Source organism: Saimiri boliviensis, chromosome 11, assembly GCF_048565385.1.
Source record: "Saimiri boliviensis isolate mSaiBol1 chromosome 11, mSaiBol1.pri, whole genome shotgun sequence".
In the NCBI taxonomy this organism is placed as follows: Eukaryota; Metazoa; Chordata; class Mammalia; order Primates; family Cebidae; genus Saimiri; species Saimiri boliviensis.
Window position 1 is genome coordinate 6,669,267 of NC_133459.1, and position 16,320 is coordinate 6,685,586.

The 16,320-nt window shown below is 44.6% G+C and overlaps 1 protein-coding gene across 9 annotated transcripts in view; it reads left to right on the forward strand.

Annotated features, from left to right (window-relative positions):
- Positions 1–952: 952 nt before the first annotated feature.
- Positions 953–16,320, forward strand: part of PER3 (period circadian regulator 3) — a 69,447-nt gene continuing 54,079 nt past the window's right edge. For 6 of the 9 annotated variants that reach the window (XR_005580831.2, XM_039474332.2, XM_039474336.2 and 3 more), the window contains exons 1-7: positions 953–1,052; positions 1,269–1,620; positions 2,075–2,220; positions 3,040–3,155; positions 4,469–4,670; positions 10,431–10,482; positions 13,983–14,131. Coding sequence is in view for 8 of the 9 variants with exons in the window: in XM_039474332.2 (XP_039330266.1) it covers positions 1,469–1,620; positions 2,075–2,220; positions 3,040–3,155; positions 4,469–4,670; positions 10,431–10,482; positions 13,983–14,131 (817 nt within the window). In the remaining variant the exon portion in view is untranslated. Of the gene's footprint in view, positions 1,053–1,268; positions 1,621–2,074; positions 2,221–3,039; positions 3,156–4,468; positions 4,671–10,430; positions 10,483–13,982; positions 14,132–16,320 lie in introns of those variants that run through there. The other 3 variants (XM_039474333.2, XM_039474335.2, XM_039474339.2) reach the window with 2 other exon arrangements.

The window sequence follows — 16,320 nt, forward strand, 5'->3', positions numbered from 1 at the left end:
AGCACGTTGAGAGGTACGCGGCCCGCAGCCGGCCCCACGCTGGGCTCCTCCCCACACGCGCTCGGGTAGCCGGGAGCCACTTGCGGACTCCAGGACCCGACCCCAGGTAGCTGGCCCGGGCCGCCCCTGCCCGCCCCAGCACGCCCCCAGTCCCCGCCTCTCTCTCGCCCCCTTCTGGCCCCGCCCTCGACACCCCGCCCCCGCCTCTCGCCCTCATCCCTCTCCTCTTCCAGCTCCCCGCCCCTGCCTCTCGCCCCCCACGCCTCTCGGCCCCCTACTCCTATCACCCTCCGTCCCCCTTCTGCCCCCGTCTCCCGCCCCATCCATCCCCCAACTCCAGCCTCCCCAAGACCCCGACTCAAGCCCACCGCCCCCGCCTCACTCCCCGCCCCCTCGCGCCCCCGCCTCTCACCCCCCGCCCCCTCGCGCCCCCGCCTCTCACTCCCCGCCCCCTCGCGCCCCCGCCTCTCACTCCCCGCCCCCTCGCGCCCCCGCCTCTCGCTTCCCTCCCTTCCCTGCCCGCCTCTCACGTGGAAGTTGGGCCGGGCCCGCCCCGCCCCTCAAATTCCCCGCCCCTTCCAGGTCCCGCCCCCGCGTGGCTGGCAGCTCCCTGATCCTATCATTTCTGCTCTGGCTTCAGCGACTCCACCCCGGCGGCGTGGCATGGGGGCCGGACGCTCCAGTCGCGCGGCCCGGGCCTGAGGCCGCTCAGAGCCACCCCGCCCCCTGCCCGCGTACCGCCTGCCGGATTGGTCAATCGCCGGCCTCCGCCCGACCCCGAGCATTATGTAACGCGCCCCAGAGGACCCCGCCCCCTCGCCCTGGCTTATATAACCCGGGCGCACCGGGTCGCGCCCCGCCCCAGGGCCAATGGGAGCCCGCGGAACCGGCCCCGACGGCCAATCGCGCGGCTCGGGGGCGGGGCCGGTCACGCGGCGGCGGGGGGGCGCGGCGCCGGCTGCTTTCCTGCACGCGGCTGGCCTCGAGACTGCACGAGCGGGCGGCCAGGGGGGCGAGCGGCTTGCGCGCGGGGCCGCGGGCAGACGAGGCCGGTGAGTGCGCGGTCGGGCGGGAGTTCTCGGGACCCGAGCGCGGCCGAGGAGCCCCGAGAGCCCTGCCCTCGGCTCCGGGGTTCCCGGAGCGCTGCGCTTCCGAGCCGCCCGCCGTTCGGCTCGCGGGAAAGTTGGGGCAGGGGTGAGGACCGCGCGGTCCGGGCGCCGCAGCCTCAGTTCCACTTGGCCCTTGTCACCCTTGTCTCCTCCCCCCAGGCCGGACTTCCGAAAGTGGAGCGAGCTCCGAGTTTTGGAGATGCTGGAGGGAAAAGCTCCTCCGAGATGAGTGTGGCCCCCTGGCTCGTGGTAGCCGCCAGGTTTCTCTAACGCCATGGCGCGGACTGGAGTGAGAAACCGCTGTCTGTCGCTGGCTGCAAAGTGAGGGAGAAGCAGGCTGCGGGCCGTCCCAGCACGACATGGAGCCCTGCGGAGACCTCGAGACGCCCCTCGGGGAACCTTCTGGCCCCGGGGGACGGGCAGTTGAGGACGAGGCCCTGGGCGAAGACACTGGGGAGCGGTGGAGCCCCGAGTGCCATCTGCAGAGAAAATTGGCGGACCCCAGCCACAGGTGACGCGCTGGCTTCAGGCCCAGGGCCCCATACGTTAGTTGTCCTTTCCCAGAGCAGGGAAAGGGGGACGTAAATCTTTTTATTGTTTTAAGCCCAGGGGAGAGTGTAGGGGGAGACTCAGGCAACGTAGGATGAAGTGAGCTGAGACACTGAAGAAAATTACCAAAGAGCACCAGGGGGGAAACGTGGTTACAGAAGTTAGCTCAGTTGGGGCTCAAGTGGATTAAGGGAAAGTAAGTGGAGACTGTGTAGCATTTACCAGTTGCTTTGCCGGAGTTCCCTGCCTGGAGGAAAAGGGGCATCACCCTGTGGACTGAATGAACTGGTGCGGGTAGAGCACTTAGAAACTTACCTGGGTTGCAGTTTCTGTTCCATAAACTGCAAGATGCTGTTATCATCTTCACGGGTGTGAAATCGTCCGTTTTTGTTGTTGTTTTTTTTTTAATCTTCCAGTGAACAGCAAGATCGAAACAGAGTTTCGGAAGAACTTATCATGGTTGTCCAAGAAATGAAAAAATGCTTCCCCTCGGAGAGACGCAATAAACCAAGCACTCTAGATGCCCTCAACTATGCCCTCCGCTGTGTCCACAGCGTGCAAGGTAAACAAGCGAGAGAAATTGAGTCCTACAAGTGCACCAGGACTCTCACAGCAGCCAGAGGAATGGTCAGTGGGGTCTTAGTCACGCAGATACTTTGAACTTTTTCTGGTGCTTTATGGAAGATGAGCAAATCTAAACCGATTGTATTCATGTCTTAATTTTTCACATCTGAAAGACCAGGAAAACTTTATCTGTATAATAGTTTATAGTAACTTTGCAGCGTTTTGCCCATCTGTTGCAAGAGTAGAGTTTTAGCCTAAGCACATTCTGAAGGCTAACCTTTTAAAGGAACATTGTCTTCTATGGAAGTTATGGGGAAAAAATGCATTCCACTGAATAGTTACCTTTACATACCGTACACGTATTTTTAAAATGCAGTAATGATATATGAGGAATTTACCAAACTAAAAATGAACCATTTTAAAGACTTTTCTTTTTCTGCCTGACATTTCAAGGATTCCATTAAAGCCATATTCTCTTTAGCACAGACCTCTGTGCTTCACTTATGATATGTTCCTCAATGATGGAGTACTGTTTCTGCTCCCCCCCAAAAAATTGTGTATGCATCTGAAATTTTTAGTTAGTACCTTGAATGTATCTTGCTCCTTGTGATCCAGAACATGCAGAATTCATAAAATCAAAAAGTTTGCACAACCATCAGTATGTATTTTAAGTAAAAGCAGAAAATGATCTGTTTTCAAGAAAAATGCACCAAGGTGTTCTCATCCGAAAAAAATAATCCAGCTTGATAGAGATAAAATGGTTTCCTAAAGATACTGTTGTCACTGGACTACCTGTTTATCTCCCTGTGTTTCTTAGCAAACAGTGAGTTTTTCCAGATTCTCAGTCAAAATGGAGCACCTCAGGCAGATGTGACCATGTACAGTCTTGAGGAGCTGGCCACTATTGCTTCAGAACACACTTCCAAAAACACAGTAAGAATTCATGCATTTTGCCATATCAACCTGGGTGATTTTTCCTAAGGACCTGCTCTAGATGTCAGTTTTTAAGGAGAATAACAACGTTTCAGCAACCACAATTTGAGGGAAGCAAAGGAGGAACTGCTGAAGAGGCCTGGTGTAGCTTCTCCAGCCTTGCCAGAGAAAACATCTAAAAACAGAAGCAGCCCATGAAGTGTGCTGTGCAGTTCAGTGACTTTGGTTATAAGGTGCTTCTACCTCCTTAGCATTCCCAAGCTCTCTCGAATTAAGAGAAAACAAAAAAATACACTGCAGAGTAATTTCCTGCATCTTATTCTAATCTCCGAATTGTTAATTTCTATTTATATCATTCTTAGTTCCAATACCTACTACTTCAAGTTGTAACAACTGGATGTTATAGAACAGGTGAGTTGAGATGCTGTCATTTTTCATAAAATTTTGGAAGAGACTTTTAGGGTATATGTATATATATATATATATATATATATATATATATATATACACACACACACATATATATATATATATATATATTTTTTTAATCTCTCTTCTTGTTTGACAGAGTAATTGAGCCTCAGGTTTGGTTGATACGGTGGAGATTACTTATTTTTATGTACAGACGTCAACATAATTGTAACTTAAAAGATTTTGTAGCAGTGGAACATGAGCCATCCCTACTATTACAATAGTGCTTATTTTAAGGACTGGTGTGTGCATAGTACTGTAGTAGGTACTATGGAGAGTTTAATAAACAGCTTAAGAAAATATTTGTCTTTTAAGATCTTTAAAATAAAGCCAGAGAAGAAAGCATGCCAGTGCTAGCAAACACAAACAATGGCTGATTATAAGTAAGTTTCATTTATGTCTAATGGAAGAAATTAGAGCAGTGATGCTTACGTAATGAGGTTTGTCAAGGACAGCTTCCTGAAGAAGGTGAATCTTCAGCATGTCTTAAAGCATAGAATCTGTACTGATGACAAGAACACGGTCCACCCAGGTGTAAGACACAGTTTGCAAAGGAGAAGGAATCAAGTTTATGTGCCATACGTATGTTTAGTCCGCATAGAATGAGTTAGTATATTTTTTGGCATAGAAATCGAACCTTCAGTAGGTGAAGTGTAGGTTTTATGAGAATATTTAAGAAAGATGTTGGAGAAAAGTATTTGAGGAGTTTCGTTGCCTTCATAGGTTGTACCTGTGTAGTTTAAGATATTGATCATGGTAGAGATCTAGAAGAAATTTACCTTTCAGGGACTATTGCTAATGAGTATCTCAATATTTGCATTTCTTTTAAATGTTTTTTATAGGATACCTTTGTGGCAGTATTTTCATTTCTGTCTGGAAGGTTAGTGCACATTTCTGAACAGGCTGCTTTGATCCTGAATCATAAGAAAGATGTCCTGGCTTCTTCTCACTTTGTTGACCTGCTTGCCCCTCAAGACGTGAGGGTGTTCTATGCACACACTGCAAGAGCTCAGCTTCCCTTCTGGAACAACTGGACCCAAAGAGGTAACAGGACCAATGTTCAGATGTTTATCTTGCCTCATCAAGATCAGTTTTGTTCTTAACAGGAATAGTACAGCAACTAACGCATTATTTTTTTTTTGACACTTAACACAGGGCTTTAATGTAACACCATTTAGTAACATGACAAATCGAAAAAAGTGAGGTGCAAACTGTTTTTTCTTATTCTTGTTATAGAAAGTCTTCATGTGATGAAAACAGCATTTTAAAAGCTTCTGATAACATAAAGACAATACATCTGTTTCCATTTTGTCACGTCTGTTTCATAGATTATATGTCATAACTATTTCACTACCAGCATGCCATATAGTGCTTTAGTTGCTACGAAGGCTCTGTTTTCTTTAAGTTAAAATTAAATGTTTTTCCTTCTGTATTTCTTTATGATTTCCTTGTATGAGAGATTGTACTTTGGAGATACAATTTGGATCATTAGGCTGGGCGTGGTGGCTCATGCCTGTAATCCTAGCACTTTGGGAGGCTGAGGCAGGAGGATCACATGAGGTCAGGAATTCCAGATCAGCCTGGCCAACATGGTGAAACCCATCTCTAATAAAGAGTACAAAAATTCTGGGCATGGTAGCACATGCCCGTAATCCCAGCTACTTGGGAAGCCGAGGCACAAGAATTGCTTGAACCTGGGAGGGGGATGTTGCATTGAGCCAAGATCACACCATTGTACTCCAGCCTGGGCAATAAAAGTAAACTGTTAAAAAAAAAAAAAATAGGACCAGTAGCTCTCTTCCAGTTTTTCTTGCCCCTAAAAGTTCATGAGTTTCATTACTTTGTCTTCCTTCTGGGATGCTTTTTTTTCCCCAAATCAGAGATGCCTATTGCAGTTTTCTTTGTGTGACATTCAGTCCTGTGTGATCTTAATTTATTTCTTTTTAGTCACGCTTTATTATTTTATATTCTTTGTAAAGTGTCTCCTAAAGATAGATAGATAGATAGATAGATAGATAGATAGATAGATAGATCGATCTGCCTTCTCTTTAATTCCAAGCCCTTCTTTCTAACTAAAAAAAAATTTGTTGTGGTAAAAAACACATAAAATTTACCATGTAATAGGGTTCGACTATGTCCCCACCCAAATCTCATGTTGAATTGTAACTCCCATAATTCCCATGTGTCATGGGAGGAACCCCGTGGGAGGTAATTGAATCGTGGGAGCAAGTCTTTCCCATGCTGTTTTCGTGACAGTGGATAAGTCTCACAAGATCTGATGACTCTAAGAATGAGAGTTTCCCTGCACAAGCTCTCTCTTTGCCTGCTGCCATCCATGTAAGACATGACTAGCCCCTCCTTGCCTTCTACCATGATTGTGAGGCCTCCCCAGCCAGATGGAACTGTAAGTGCATTAAACCTCTTTCTTTTATAAATTGCCTAGTCTGGGGTATATCTTTATCAGCAGCATGAAAACGGACCTAATACACCATCTTAATCATTTTTAGGCTTAACTCCATTGCTGTAAAGGATGGTTACAATGTTGTGAAACAGATTTCCAAAACTTTTTCATCTTGATGTGTGAAACTCTCTATATATACTATTTCTAATTTTTTACCCAGTACTTAATGTAATGAAGAATAGCTTTGCATGCTGCTTCTTCCAATTATAATTGCCCCATCTTTTAAAAATATTTTTATGTGAGCTTTAGAAAATATGCATGTCATCCCTGCTTGCTTCTAGCTCCTCATCTCTCCTGTTCCCATCTTTCAAAAATATTGGTTTTATTTCTCTTCCCCCTTCCTAAATACACATGCTGGGATACAACTGTGAACAGGACATCCACAATATTGGCTGCTAGGTGTTTCACGCTTTTTCCCCAGGTATTTTTCCATTAGCACTGACTGTGTCTTTTCAGCCTTTTCATTTTTGCTTATTACTTATTGCTGGGATATTTCCCTTCTGTATTAGTCTGTTCTCACACTGCTATAAAGAACTACCTGAGACTGGGTAATTCATAAAGGAAAGAAGTTTAATTGATTCACAGTTCCACATGGCTGGGAAGGCCTCAGGAGATTTACAATCATGACAGAAGGGAAAGCAAACACGTTCTACCACACATGATGCCAGGAAGGAGAAGAATGGGAGCCAAGTGAACAGGGAAGCCCCTTATAAAACCATCAGATCTCATGAGAACTTACTATCATGAAAATAGTGTGGAGGAAGCTGCCTTCATGATTCAGTTACCTCCCACCGGGTTCCTCCTACCATACATGGGGATTATGGGAGCTACAATTGAAGATGAGATTTGGGTGGGGACACAGGCAAACCGTATCATTCTGCTCCTGGCCCCTCCCAAATCTCACGTCCTCACATTTCAAAACAGGACCATTCCTTTCCAGCAGTCCCCCATAGTCTTAGCTCATTCCAGCATTAGGCCAGAAGTCCAAATCCAAAGTCTCATCTGTGACCAGGCAAGTCCCTTTCACCTATAAACCTGTAAAATCCAAAGCAAATTAGTTACTTCCTAGTTACAGTGGAGGTATAGGCATTAATAAAACCCATTCCAAATGGGAGAAATTGGCCAAAACAAAGAGGCTAACGGCCCACTGAGGCAATAATTAAATCTTAAGGTTCCAGAATAATCTCCTTTGATTCCATGTCTCACATCCAGGTAATGCTGGTACAAGAAGTGGACTCCGACAGCCTTGGCAGTTCTGCCTGTGGCTTTGCAGGGTACAACCCCCACCCCCCCACCATGGCTGGTTTCATGGGCTGGCATTGTCTGGCTTTTCCAAGCGCACAGTGCAAGCTGTCAGTGGATCTACCATTCTTGGGTGTGGAGAACAATGGTCCTCTTCTCACAGCTCCACTAGGCACTACCCCAGTGGAGACTGTGTGGGGGCTCCAACCCCAGATTTCTATTACACATGTGCCCAAGCAGTGGCACTCTATGAGGGCTCTGCCCCTGTAGCAAACTTCTGCCTGGACATCCAGGAATTTCCTTCTATCCTCTGAAATCTAGGCAGAGGTTTCCAAACCTCAGTTCTGGTCTTTTGCATACCTGCAGGACCAGCACCATGTGGAAGCTGCCAAGGAATAGGGCTTGCATCCTCTGAAGCTATGGCCTGAGCTGAACCTTGGCCCATTTTAGCTATGGTTGGGGCTGAAGCAGCCGGAATGCAGGGGACCAGGCCCAGAAAACCCTTTTCCCTCCTAAGTCTCAGCCTGTGATGGAGGGGCTACTGTGAAGTCTCTGGCATGCCCTGGAGACATTTTCTCCATTGTCTTGGTGATTAACATTTGGCTTCTTGTTACTTAGGTAAATTTCTCCAGCAGGCATGAATTTCTCCCCAGAAAATGGGTTTTTCTTGTCTGTCTCATCTTCAGGCTACAATTTTTCCAAATTCTTATTCTTTGCTTCCTCTTGAATGCTTTGCTGTTTAGAAATTTCTTCTGCCAGATACCCTAAATTATCTCTCTCAAGTTCAAAGTTCCACAGATCTCTAGGGCAGGGGCAGAATGCTACCAGTCTCTTTGCATAGCAAAAGTTAACTCTACTCCCGTCCCAACAAATTCCTTATCTCCATCTCAGACCACCACAGCCTGGATGTCATTGTCCATATCTCTATCAGCATTTTGGTCAAACCCATTCAATAAGTCTCTAGGAAGTTCAAGGTTTTCCCACGTTTTCCTATTTACTTCCGAGCCCTCCAAACTGTTCCAGCCTCTGCCTGTTACCCATTTCCAAAGTCACTTCTACATTTTTGGGTATCCTTATAGCAGCACCCCACTCTTTGCAGTGCAAATTTATTGTATTAGTCCATTCTCATTCTGCTAATAAAGACATGCCCAAGACTGGGTAGTTTATCAAGGAAAGAGGTTTAATTAACTCACAGTTAAGCATGGCTTGGGAGGCCTCAGGATACTTACAATTGTAGCGAAATGGGAAGCAAACATGCTCTTCATATGGTGGCAGCAGCAGAAGTGCCAAGCAAAAGTGGGAAGAGCCCCTTATAAAACCATCAGACCTCATGAGAACTCACTAGCACCAGAACAGGAGGAGGGCAACCACCCCCATGATTCAGTTACCTCCCACTAGGTCCCTCCCTTGACACGTGGGGATTACGGGAACTACAATTCAAGATGAGATTTGGGTAGGGATACAGCCTCACCATATCACCGTTTTTGTAAAATCTTAGTATGCCCTGAAATTAATTCTTTTGGATCTCAAAATTCACTTAATAAAAGCATGATGTGAATCTAGTTTACTTTTTATATTGTACTTTTGCCTTGTAAATCTCAAAAATTGAAACCCTTCTTGAGAGCAGTTGGTTAACTCTGCCCCCTTTAGGCTGTGCCTGTGTTACCTCCTCCAATCCCTTACTTTGAGCACATAGAACATTAAAAGGACTTACGAAGCTACCCACTCAGCTCTTGTCAGCCTCTGGTTCTGTATTAGAATATGTTTTTATTTAACATGTCTTGTACAAACCTTTTAGAAGGGTTTGACCATTACTACTTCAGGGCATGCTTTCAGAAACAAGCATCACGTACTTACAGCCTAGGAATGAAGATGCATCATGGGCTCGTGTCTGTTGTCTTAGCTCACGTAGTCTGGCTTTCAGTGGTCCAGGACTTCTAGTGACTGCACTTGGAGTTCAGGTGCCTGGTTTGATGAATAAACGGTGTAAGCAAACTAACCTCACAGTAAAGGCTATTTTCTGTAGAAGATTATACCAATCTTCAGTGCTTTATTAATGCTTTCTGACTCTTCCTGTGATCATCTCCTTAGAAGTATCAAGACCTGGGCTTCTTATTCAGTATTTTGGTTCTTTTGGATTCTCACTGTTTATGCAAGCTTCAGTGTATATTTTTTAAACATCTCACAGTTTTCCATGGTTCCTATAACTAGAGACTATTTGTTTCAGTGAACAAATTTCCAAAAGATATTCAGGAAACTCGGGAAATACATATACTTAACAAATACTGGGCAGAAATTGCAGCCCCCTCATCTGCCACTAAGATAGGCAAATTTAGACATTTCTGAATTACTACCTCATACATCAATAAAATTGATGCAAAAATTCACAGAATTGATAGCAAGTCATTGGCATGAGGGTTGTGAGAAAACGTTAATAAAACTGAGAATTAGTACAGTTTTCTGGAGGTTAATTTATCAGTACACAATGAAAGTCATAAATTGATTCTATCATTTAACCTAGGAACACAACTTTTTGAAATTTATCCAAGGAAAGAACTTAAAGAAGAAAAGAAAATTATATGTCATATAGCTAAAAAACGGAAAACAGTCCAAATCCCCAGTTTTTTAGAAATGTCCAGACCATTACAATGGAATGGAGTATTACCACCAGAATTATTGTATCTAAGTATAATGACATTGACCTTTGAGATAATGAACATGTGCATTTTGGGAACGATGGGAATTAATGAGGGAACGATATAAATCTGATTCTCACTGTTACACCTGAGGCTCACAGTTTTCAGGATTGGGAAACACTAGTATGTCTTTGGTATTAAAGACAAATTGGGAAATACTAGTATTGTTTTTGGTATTAAAGAGAGGGAGATCCCCTTGATTAAAATAGAACTGTCTTCCTGCATTTTGAGATCCAGTCATATTCTAGTATTTCTCAATGGTACTTTAATCAATGAGACCTCTCTCTCTTTTTAAAAAATTATCTTTTGTTTGGTAATGGTGAAACATTTGTTTCACTGAGAAAGACCTGCCCAAGAGGGAGTGATTGACCAGGCATCTTTTTTTCTGGCTATCTGTCTTTCTAGCAGCTCCACGGTATGAATGTGCTCCGGTGAAACCCTTTTTCTGCAGGATCCGGTAAGTACAGTGACTCATAGAAGCCAAAAATAGTGGATTATGCTCTGATTGTATTTTGCACTTATTTTGATTCTTGTATATTCAGCTCACTTCTGTTGCGAGATACAAAAAATAAGACTTGATTCTTACCACAGGAGTTTGTATTTTGATTGAGAAGAAACATATTCATGAGAAAACTAGATAATAATGCAATATGAAAAAGGTCCAGAAAAATAATTCTTAACTCTAGGAGCATATAAGAGTCACTAGATATAAAGTACAGCTTAAAATCACAAATTGTTTTGGGCTTTTTTGTTTGAGTTTTGTTTTTCAGTCACATTTAAAATTAATTTTTGAAATTTTTAGTAGCTTTAAAGAAAACAAGAGATTTATATTTTGTGAGAAAGATTTAAAAGATCTAGAGACAGGGAACCAGAAGGAAATAGATGAAAATGTTAACAGTAGTTAATTGCTGATAGGATTTACTCCTGAATTTTTAATCTTCTAAATTTGCTGCAATAAATTATTAGTGTTTCTTATGTTATATACATTATAGTATATATTATATATATATATTCTGTTATGTATATCATGTATGTAACATGACTTTCGTAATAAGAATATTTTAAGATGATGTCATGATTGCCAGTTTTAATATTGAAGTTACTAAATGCTCTAGATGTTTAGAGAGGAGAAAAAACCCCATGAAATAGTCTGATATTCCAATACTCCATGGAATTTAGGGACTTGAGCTCGTAGGATATGGATGCTTGGGAGGGACAGCCTGAGGAAGGGTGCGGCAGTGGGAGCGGCTGTGTTCATTTGCAACTAAGTTGTTTGAAGAACAGCTCCTGCCTCCTAGTAAGTACTATATGTGTTTCTGATGTTAATAAATATTTTGGGGTGCTTTCTTTGAGCCAGACACTCTGCTGGGATTCAAGCAGAGTTCTTGCCTTGTATACCTTAAATTCCGTGAGGAGGAGACCAATAGTAAACACACGTTCAGATGCCTGTGTGTTGGCCGGTGATAAGTTATGTGTAGACAGTAAAGCAAAGAGCAGGAGTTCTGCAAAGTGGGAGCTTGCTGTTGTATTCAGGGTTATCCAGGAGCTCAGGACGCCTAATTGGAAACAGCAGCCGGAAGGAGGGCAGGCGGTGAGCCACACCGGTATCTGAGGGTGGCAAGTGTCTGAGCAAGTGTGTTCCAGGCATAGGGAGCAGCAGGTGCAGAGGCCCTGGGGTGGGGCATGCCTGGCCTGTGGGAGGAATGACAGAGCTGCTGTGGCTGGAGTGGAGGCAGGAGCAAGGATGGAAGAAGATGGGGAAGCAGGGGCCACGCCACGGGGAGCTGGGACTTCTGCCTGAAATGTTTTATTTAAGTTTATCACTTATTTTTAAAACTTTTTACTTTGGGAATTTTCAAACATAACACAGAAGATAGTCTAATGAACCGAAATGGTCTCATCACCCAGCTTTGTAATAACTTGAACCCGTGGCCACTCTAGCATCATCTCTGCCAGCAGCAGTTCTTTAACTCCCTCTTCCCAAGTTACCGGTTACCGCAGCTCAGATCTCATCTGATTTCCTCCAACAGGATTTCAGAATGTCATGCTAAGAGAGAAAGTTCTCATTAATGTTTGTGAGGCTTAAAATGGTCCCGTCTTTGGCCAGTAGGAATCTCTTCGGGTTGGCCCTTGCACCTTTGTGAGAGGGCCCTGTGGTCTTTGACAGCTTCTATTGTTTTAAGCATCAGACACCCCAGACTCGTTTTAGACATTTCTTAACCCAGACTTGGAGTCAGTCACTTCTCAAGGATCCCTGGTTCCATGTGGGAAATGGCATTCATATTTGGAGGCCAAATCTATGTGGTAGGGATGGTTATTGCTACAGGGTTGTCATTACTTCTAGGAATTTTCAGTGAACAGAGGTAGGAAACATTCATTTCAGTTTCCCTTTTTTTTTTTTTTTTTTTTTTAAGACCTCAGAGAAGGAAGGTCAAATAATGTGTGAATATAAAACACTACATTAATATTTTGTTTTGGCCAGGCACAGTGGCCCACTCCTGTAATCCCAACACTTTGGGAGGCCAGGGTAGGCGGATCACCTGAGATCAGGAATTCGAGACCAGCCTGACTGACATGGTGAAACCCCGTCTCTACTAAAAATACAAAAATCAGCCGGGTGTGGTGGTGCACACCTTTAATCCCAGCTACTTGGGAGGCTGAGGCAGGAGAATCGGCTTGAACTCGGGAGGCAAAAATTACAGTGAGCCAAGATTGTGCTGTTGCACTCCAGCCTGGGCAACAGAGTGAGACTCTGGTTTTTTTGTTTGTTTGTTTTTAAAGAGTGAGGTGGGCTGGGCGCGGTGGCTCAAGCCTGTAATCCCAGCACTTTGGGAGGCCGAGGCGGGTGGATCACGAGGTCAAGAGATCGAGACCATCCTGGTCAACATGGTGAAACCCCGTCTCCACTAAAAATACAAAAAATTAGCTGGGCATGGTGGCACGTGCTTGTAATCTCAGCTACTCAGGAGGCTGAGGCAGGAGAATTGCCTGAACCCAGGAGGCAGAGGTTGCGGTGAGCCGAGATGGCGCCATTGCACTCCAGCCTGGGTAACGAGCGAAACTCCGCCTCAAAAAAAAAAAAAAAAAAAGAGTGAGGCGGAGTGGGAATGAACTGGGGAATCTCTGGCAGTAAAGACTCCCCTAGGATTGGTGGTCACGCCTTTATGTGCTGGCGAGAGAGTAGACGTGTGATTAGTGAAAGTGGGTGAGTGTGAATTCAGTCTTGGGCTTTCTGATTTTAGGTGAAGTGGCATCTCCCAGCAGAAGCATCTGCTGGGCAGCTGCAGTGATAACACAGGGTGACGATCTTTGAAGTCGTCAATCGGAGCCCCCTACCGAGAGGTTCTTGGTGAGGAGTGGAAAGGGCATGCCCTCTGGGCCAGGGCAGGGCTTGCTGAGCTCGGTTTTAGTCTCGGCTATTTCTTTCCTCCTCAGCCAGTTGCCTGTATGGACGGAGCGCCTGACCCCATGTGAGGGTCAGTGATGAGGGCATCACTGAAGCTGGAGACGAAATTGCTTTTTAGGGAGTATAGAAAGGGATCACAGAACTGGCTCCGGGACTTGATTGCAGAGGACCCCGTTTTCTGTCTTGTGACAGCTGATATAGATGTGTGAGATGAGACAGATGAGACGGCTATGCCTGTCTCTCTTCACAGCAGAAGGGGAAAAGCCAAACTGGGAATTCAGTGCATGGGGGTCAGGAGAAAAGTCATGGAAACACTAGTTCTGTTTTTACACTCACAGTAACCTAAGCCAGCTCTTTACACGACCTCTTCCTTGTTGAATAATATCAAAAATTTAAGCTAACATATTCTTTTGAAAACAAACATGTTTCAACATTTTAAATGTGGGTCTGTCTCTCTTGGAAATTACCAATAAAACATTTCTCCCAGCCTTGGTTCACAGTGGGCCTGGAGGGTGCATCAGGACCAGCACTAATATCTTTAATCTCCTCAGTGGAGGTGAAGACAGAGAGCAAGAGAAGCGTCCCTCCCCATTCCGGATCATCCCTTATCTGATTCATGTCCATCACCCTGCCCAGCCAGAATCGGAATCGGAGCCTTGCTGTCTCACTGTGGTTGAAAAGATTCACTCTGGTTACGAAGGTAAGTCAGTAGATAAGATGCAGAAATGTCAGCAGTCAGGAACACGGGAAAGTCTGTTTATGTCAGTCGTAGAACAAAAAAAGAGCGCTGGGGTCCCCAGTTTGACCCTTAAATTCTTCAGGGGTTTGAAGCTGTTTTTCACCGATGTCTGTTTACCGACCTTGGCTGCTTGTGCAGTCGTTGCCTTCGTGGTCTGCACGGCTGAACGAATGGTCGCAGCAGATCCAATCTTCTAGTCCTCTCTCTGTTGGTGACCCATTCAGTGTTGCCTTCTGTTGTCTTGTGTGAAAGAAGAGTGCTGAAATTGTTTCCCAGAGAGGCCACAAGAGTGATTTTATGTTTTCGAAGTGTGAAAACTCCCCGAGTAAAATGTATGTTATATCTTTTACAAGCAGAACTATATTTCTAGTGCATATATTAATACATAGGCAGCTTCCATGTATTACTTAAAGTCAGTTTGGATGTAATACGACATATTCTCTCCTACAAATCACCATCCTGTGCAACGGTCACCCAATAAAAACCACAGGGCTTATGGGAAGAAGGGGTTTAGGAGCACAAAACTCAAAAACTTAGTTGCACATTAAAAATAAGACAGGAATCAAATAAAAATGGTAACATGGTTTCACACGTGTTAAATGATTAGGAAATATACAAACACTACAGTAAATAGGGCTCATACCACAGGACGGACTGAGGTAGCAGGTAGATGTTTGAGGTGTGTATGTATGTTTTTGCGTATTCTTTTTTTTTTTTTAATTTTGTTTTGCTTTGTTTTGAGACGGGTTTGCTCTGTCACTCAGGCTAGAGCACAGTATGTGATCATGGCTCATTGCAGCCTCAGACTCCAAGGCTTAAGTGATCCTCTGGTCTCAGCCTCCAAGGTAGTTAGGACCACAGGCACTCACCATCATGCCCGACTAATTTTATTTACTTATTTATTTTTTGTAGAGACAGGGTCATACTATGTTGCCCAGGCTGGTCTCGAATTCCTGGGCTCTAGTGATCTTCCTGCCTTGGCCTCCTAAAGTGCTGGGATTATAGGTATGAGCCACCACACCTGTTTTTGTGTATTCGTAAGTAGTTCCTTTCAACTGGATGCTGTTTTCTGCATTCACTTAAGCTTTCTTGAAAATGAAATTGTGCATATGCAAATGAGATATTAGCATTTGCTCAAATTGTTCCCTAATATATCAGTCACTTCATTTTTTTATTTTTTTATTTTTATTTTTGAGTCTTGCTCTGTCACCCAGGCGGGAGTGTGGTGGCACAATTCACGGCAACCTCCACCTCCCAGGTTCAAGCGATTCTCATGCCTCGGCCTCCCAAGTACCTGGGATTACAGGTGTCTGCCCCAATGCCCAGCTAATTTTTGTATTTTTAGTAGGGACAGTGTTTTACCTTGTTGGGCAGGCTGGTCTCAAATTCCTGACCTCAAGTGATCAGCCTGCCTTGGCCTCCCAAAGTGCTGGGATTACAGGCATGAGCCACCAAGCCCGGCTGCACTTCCTTTTTAAAGCAAGCAGTAGAACAGAACTGACCATACCAATTTTTTTTGAGATGAAGTCTGGCTCTGTCTCCCAGGCTGGAGTGCACTGGCACGGTCTTGGCTTACTCCAGCCTCCGCCTCCCAGGTTCAAGTGATTCTCCTGCCTCAGCCTCCCAAGTAGCTGGGATTACAGATGTGCACCAACACTCTGGCTAATTTTGGTGTTTTTAATAGAGACGGGTTTCACCATGTTGGCCAGGCTGGTCTTGAACTCCTGACCTTGAATATTCATATGGTACTAAATAATATTTGTAATATTTTTGTTTGTTTAGTTATATGTAGCTACTAAATCTGATTAAACTTTTTAGTTATTCCAGTTTTAACTATTAAATTATTTATGATGAGCTAGGCATGGTGACAGGTGCCTGTAATCCCAGCTACTTGGGAGGCTGAGGCATGAGAATCACTTGAACCTGGGAGGCGGAGGTTGCAGTGAGCAGAGATCATGCCACTGCACTCCAGTCTGGGGGATAGAGTAAGATTCTGTCTCAAAAAAAAGAGAGATAACTATTTAATGTGCACATTCTTTCTCTCTCTGTTTAAAATTGACTTTAGTAGGCGTCACATTTTGCCCTAAATAAAATGTAGTTAGTAATAAAATTATCATTTAACTGCAGCTTTGGCTGCTTGAAGGCCAGGC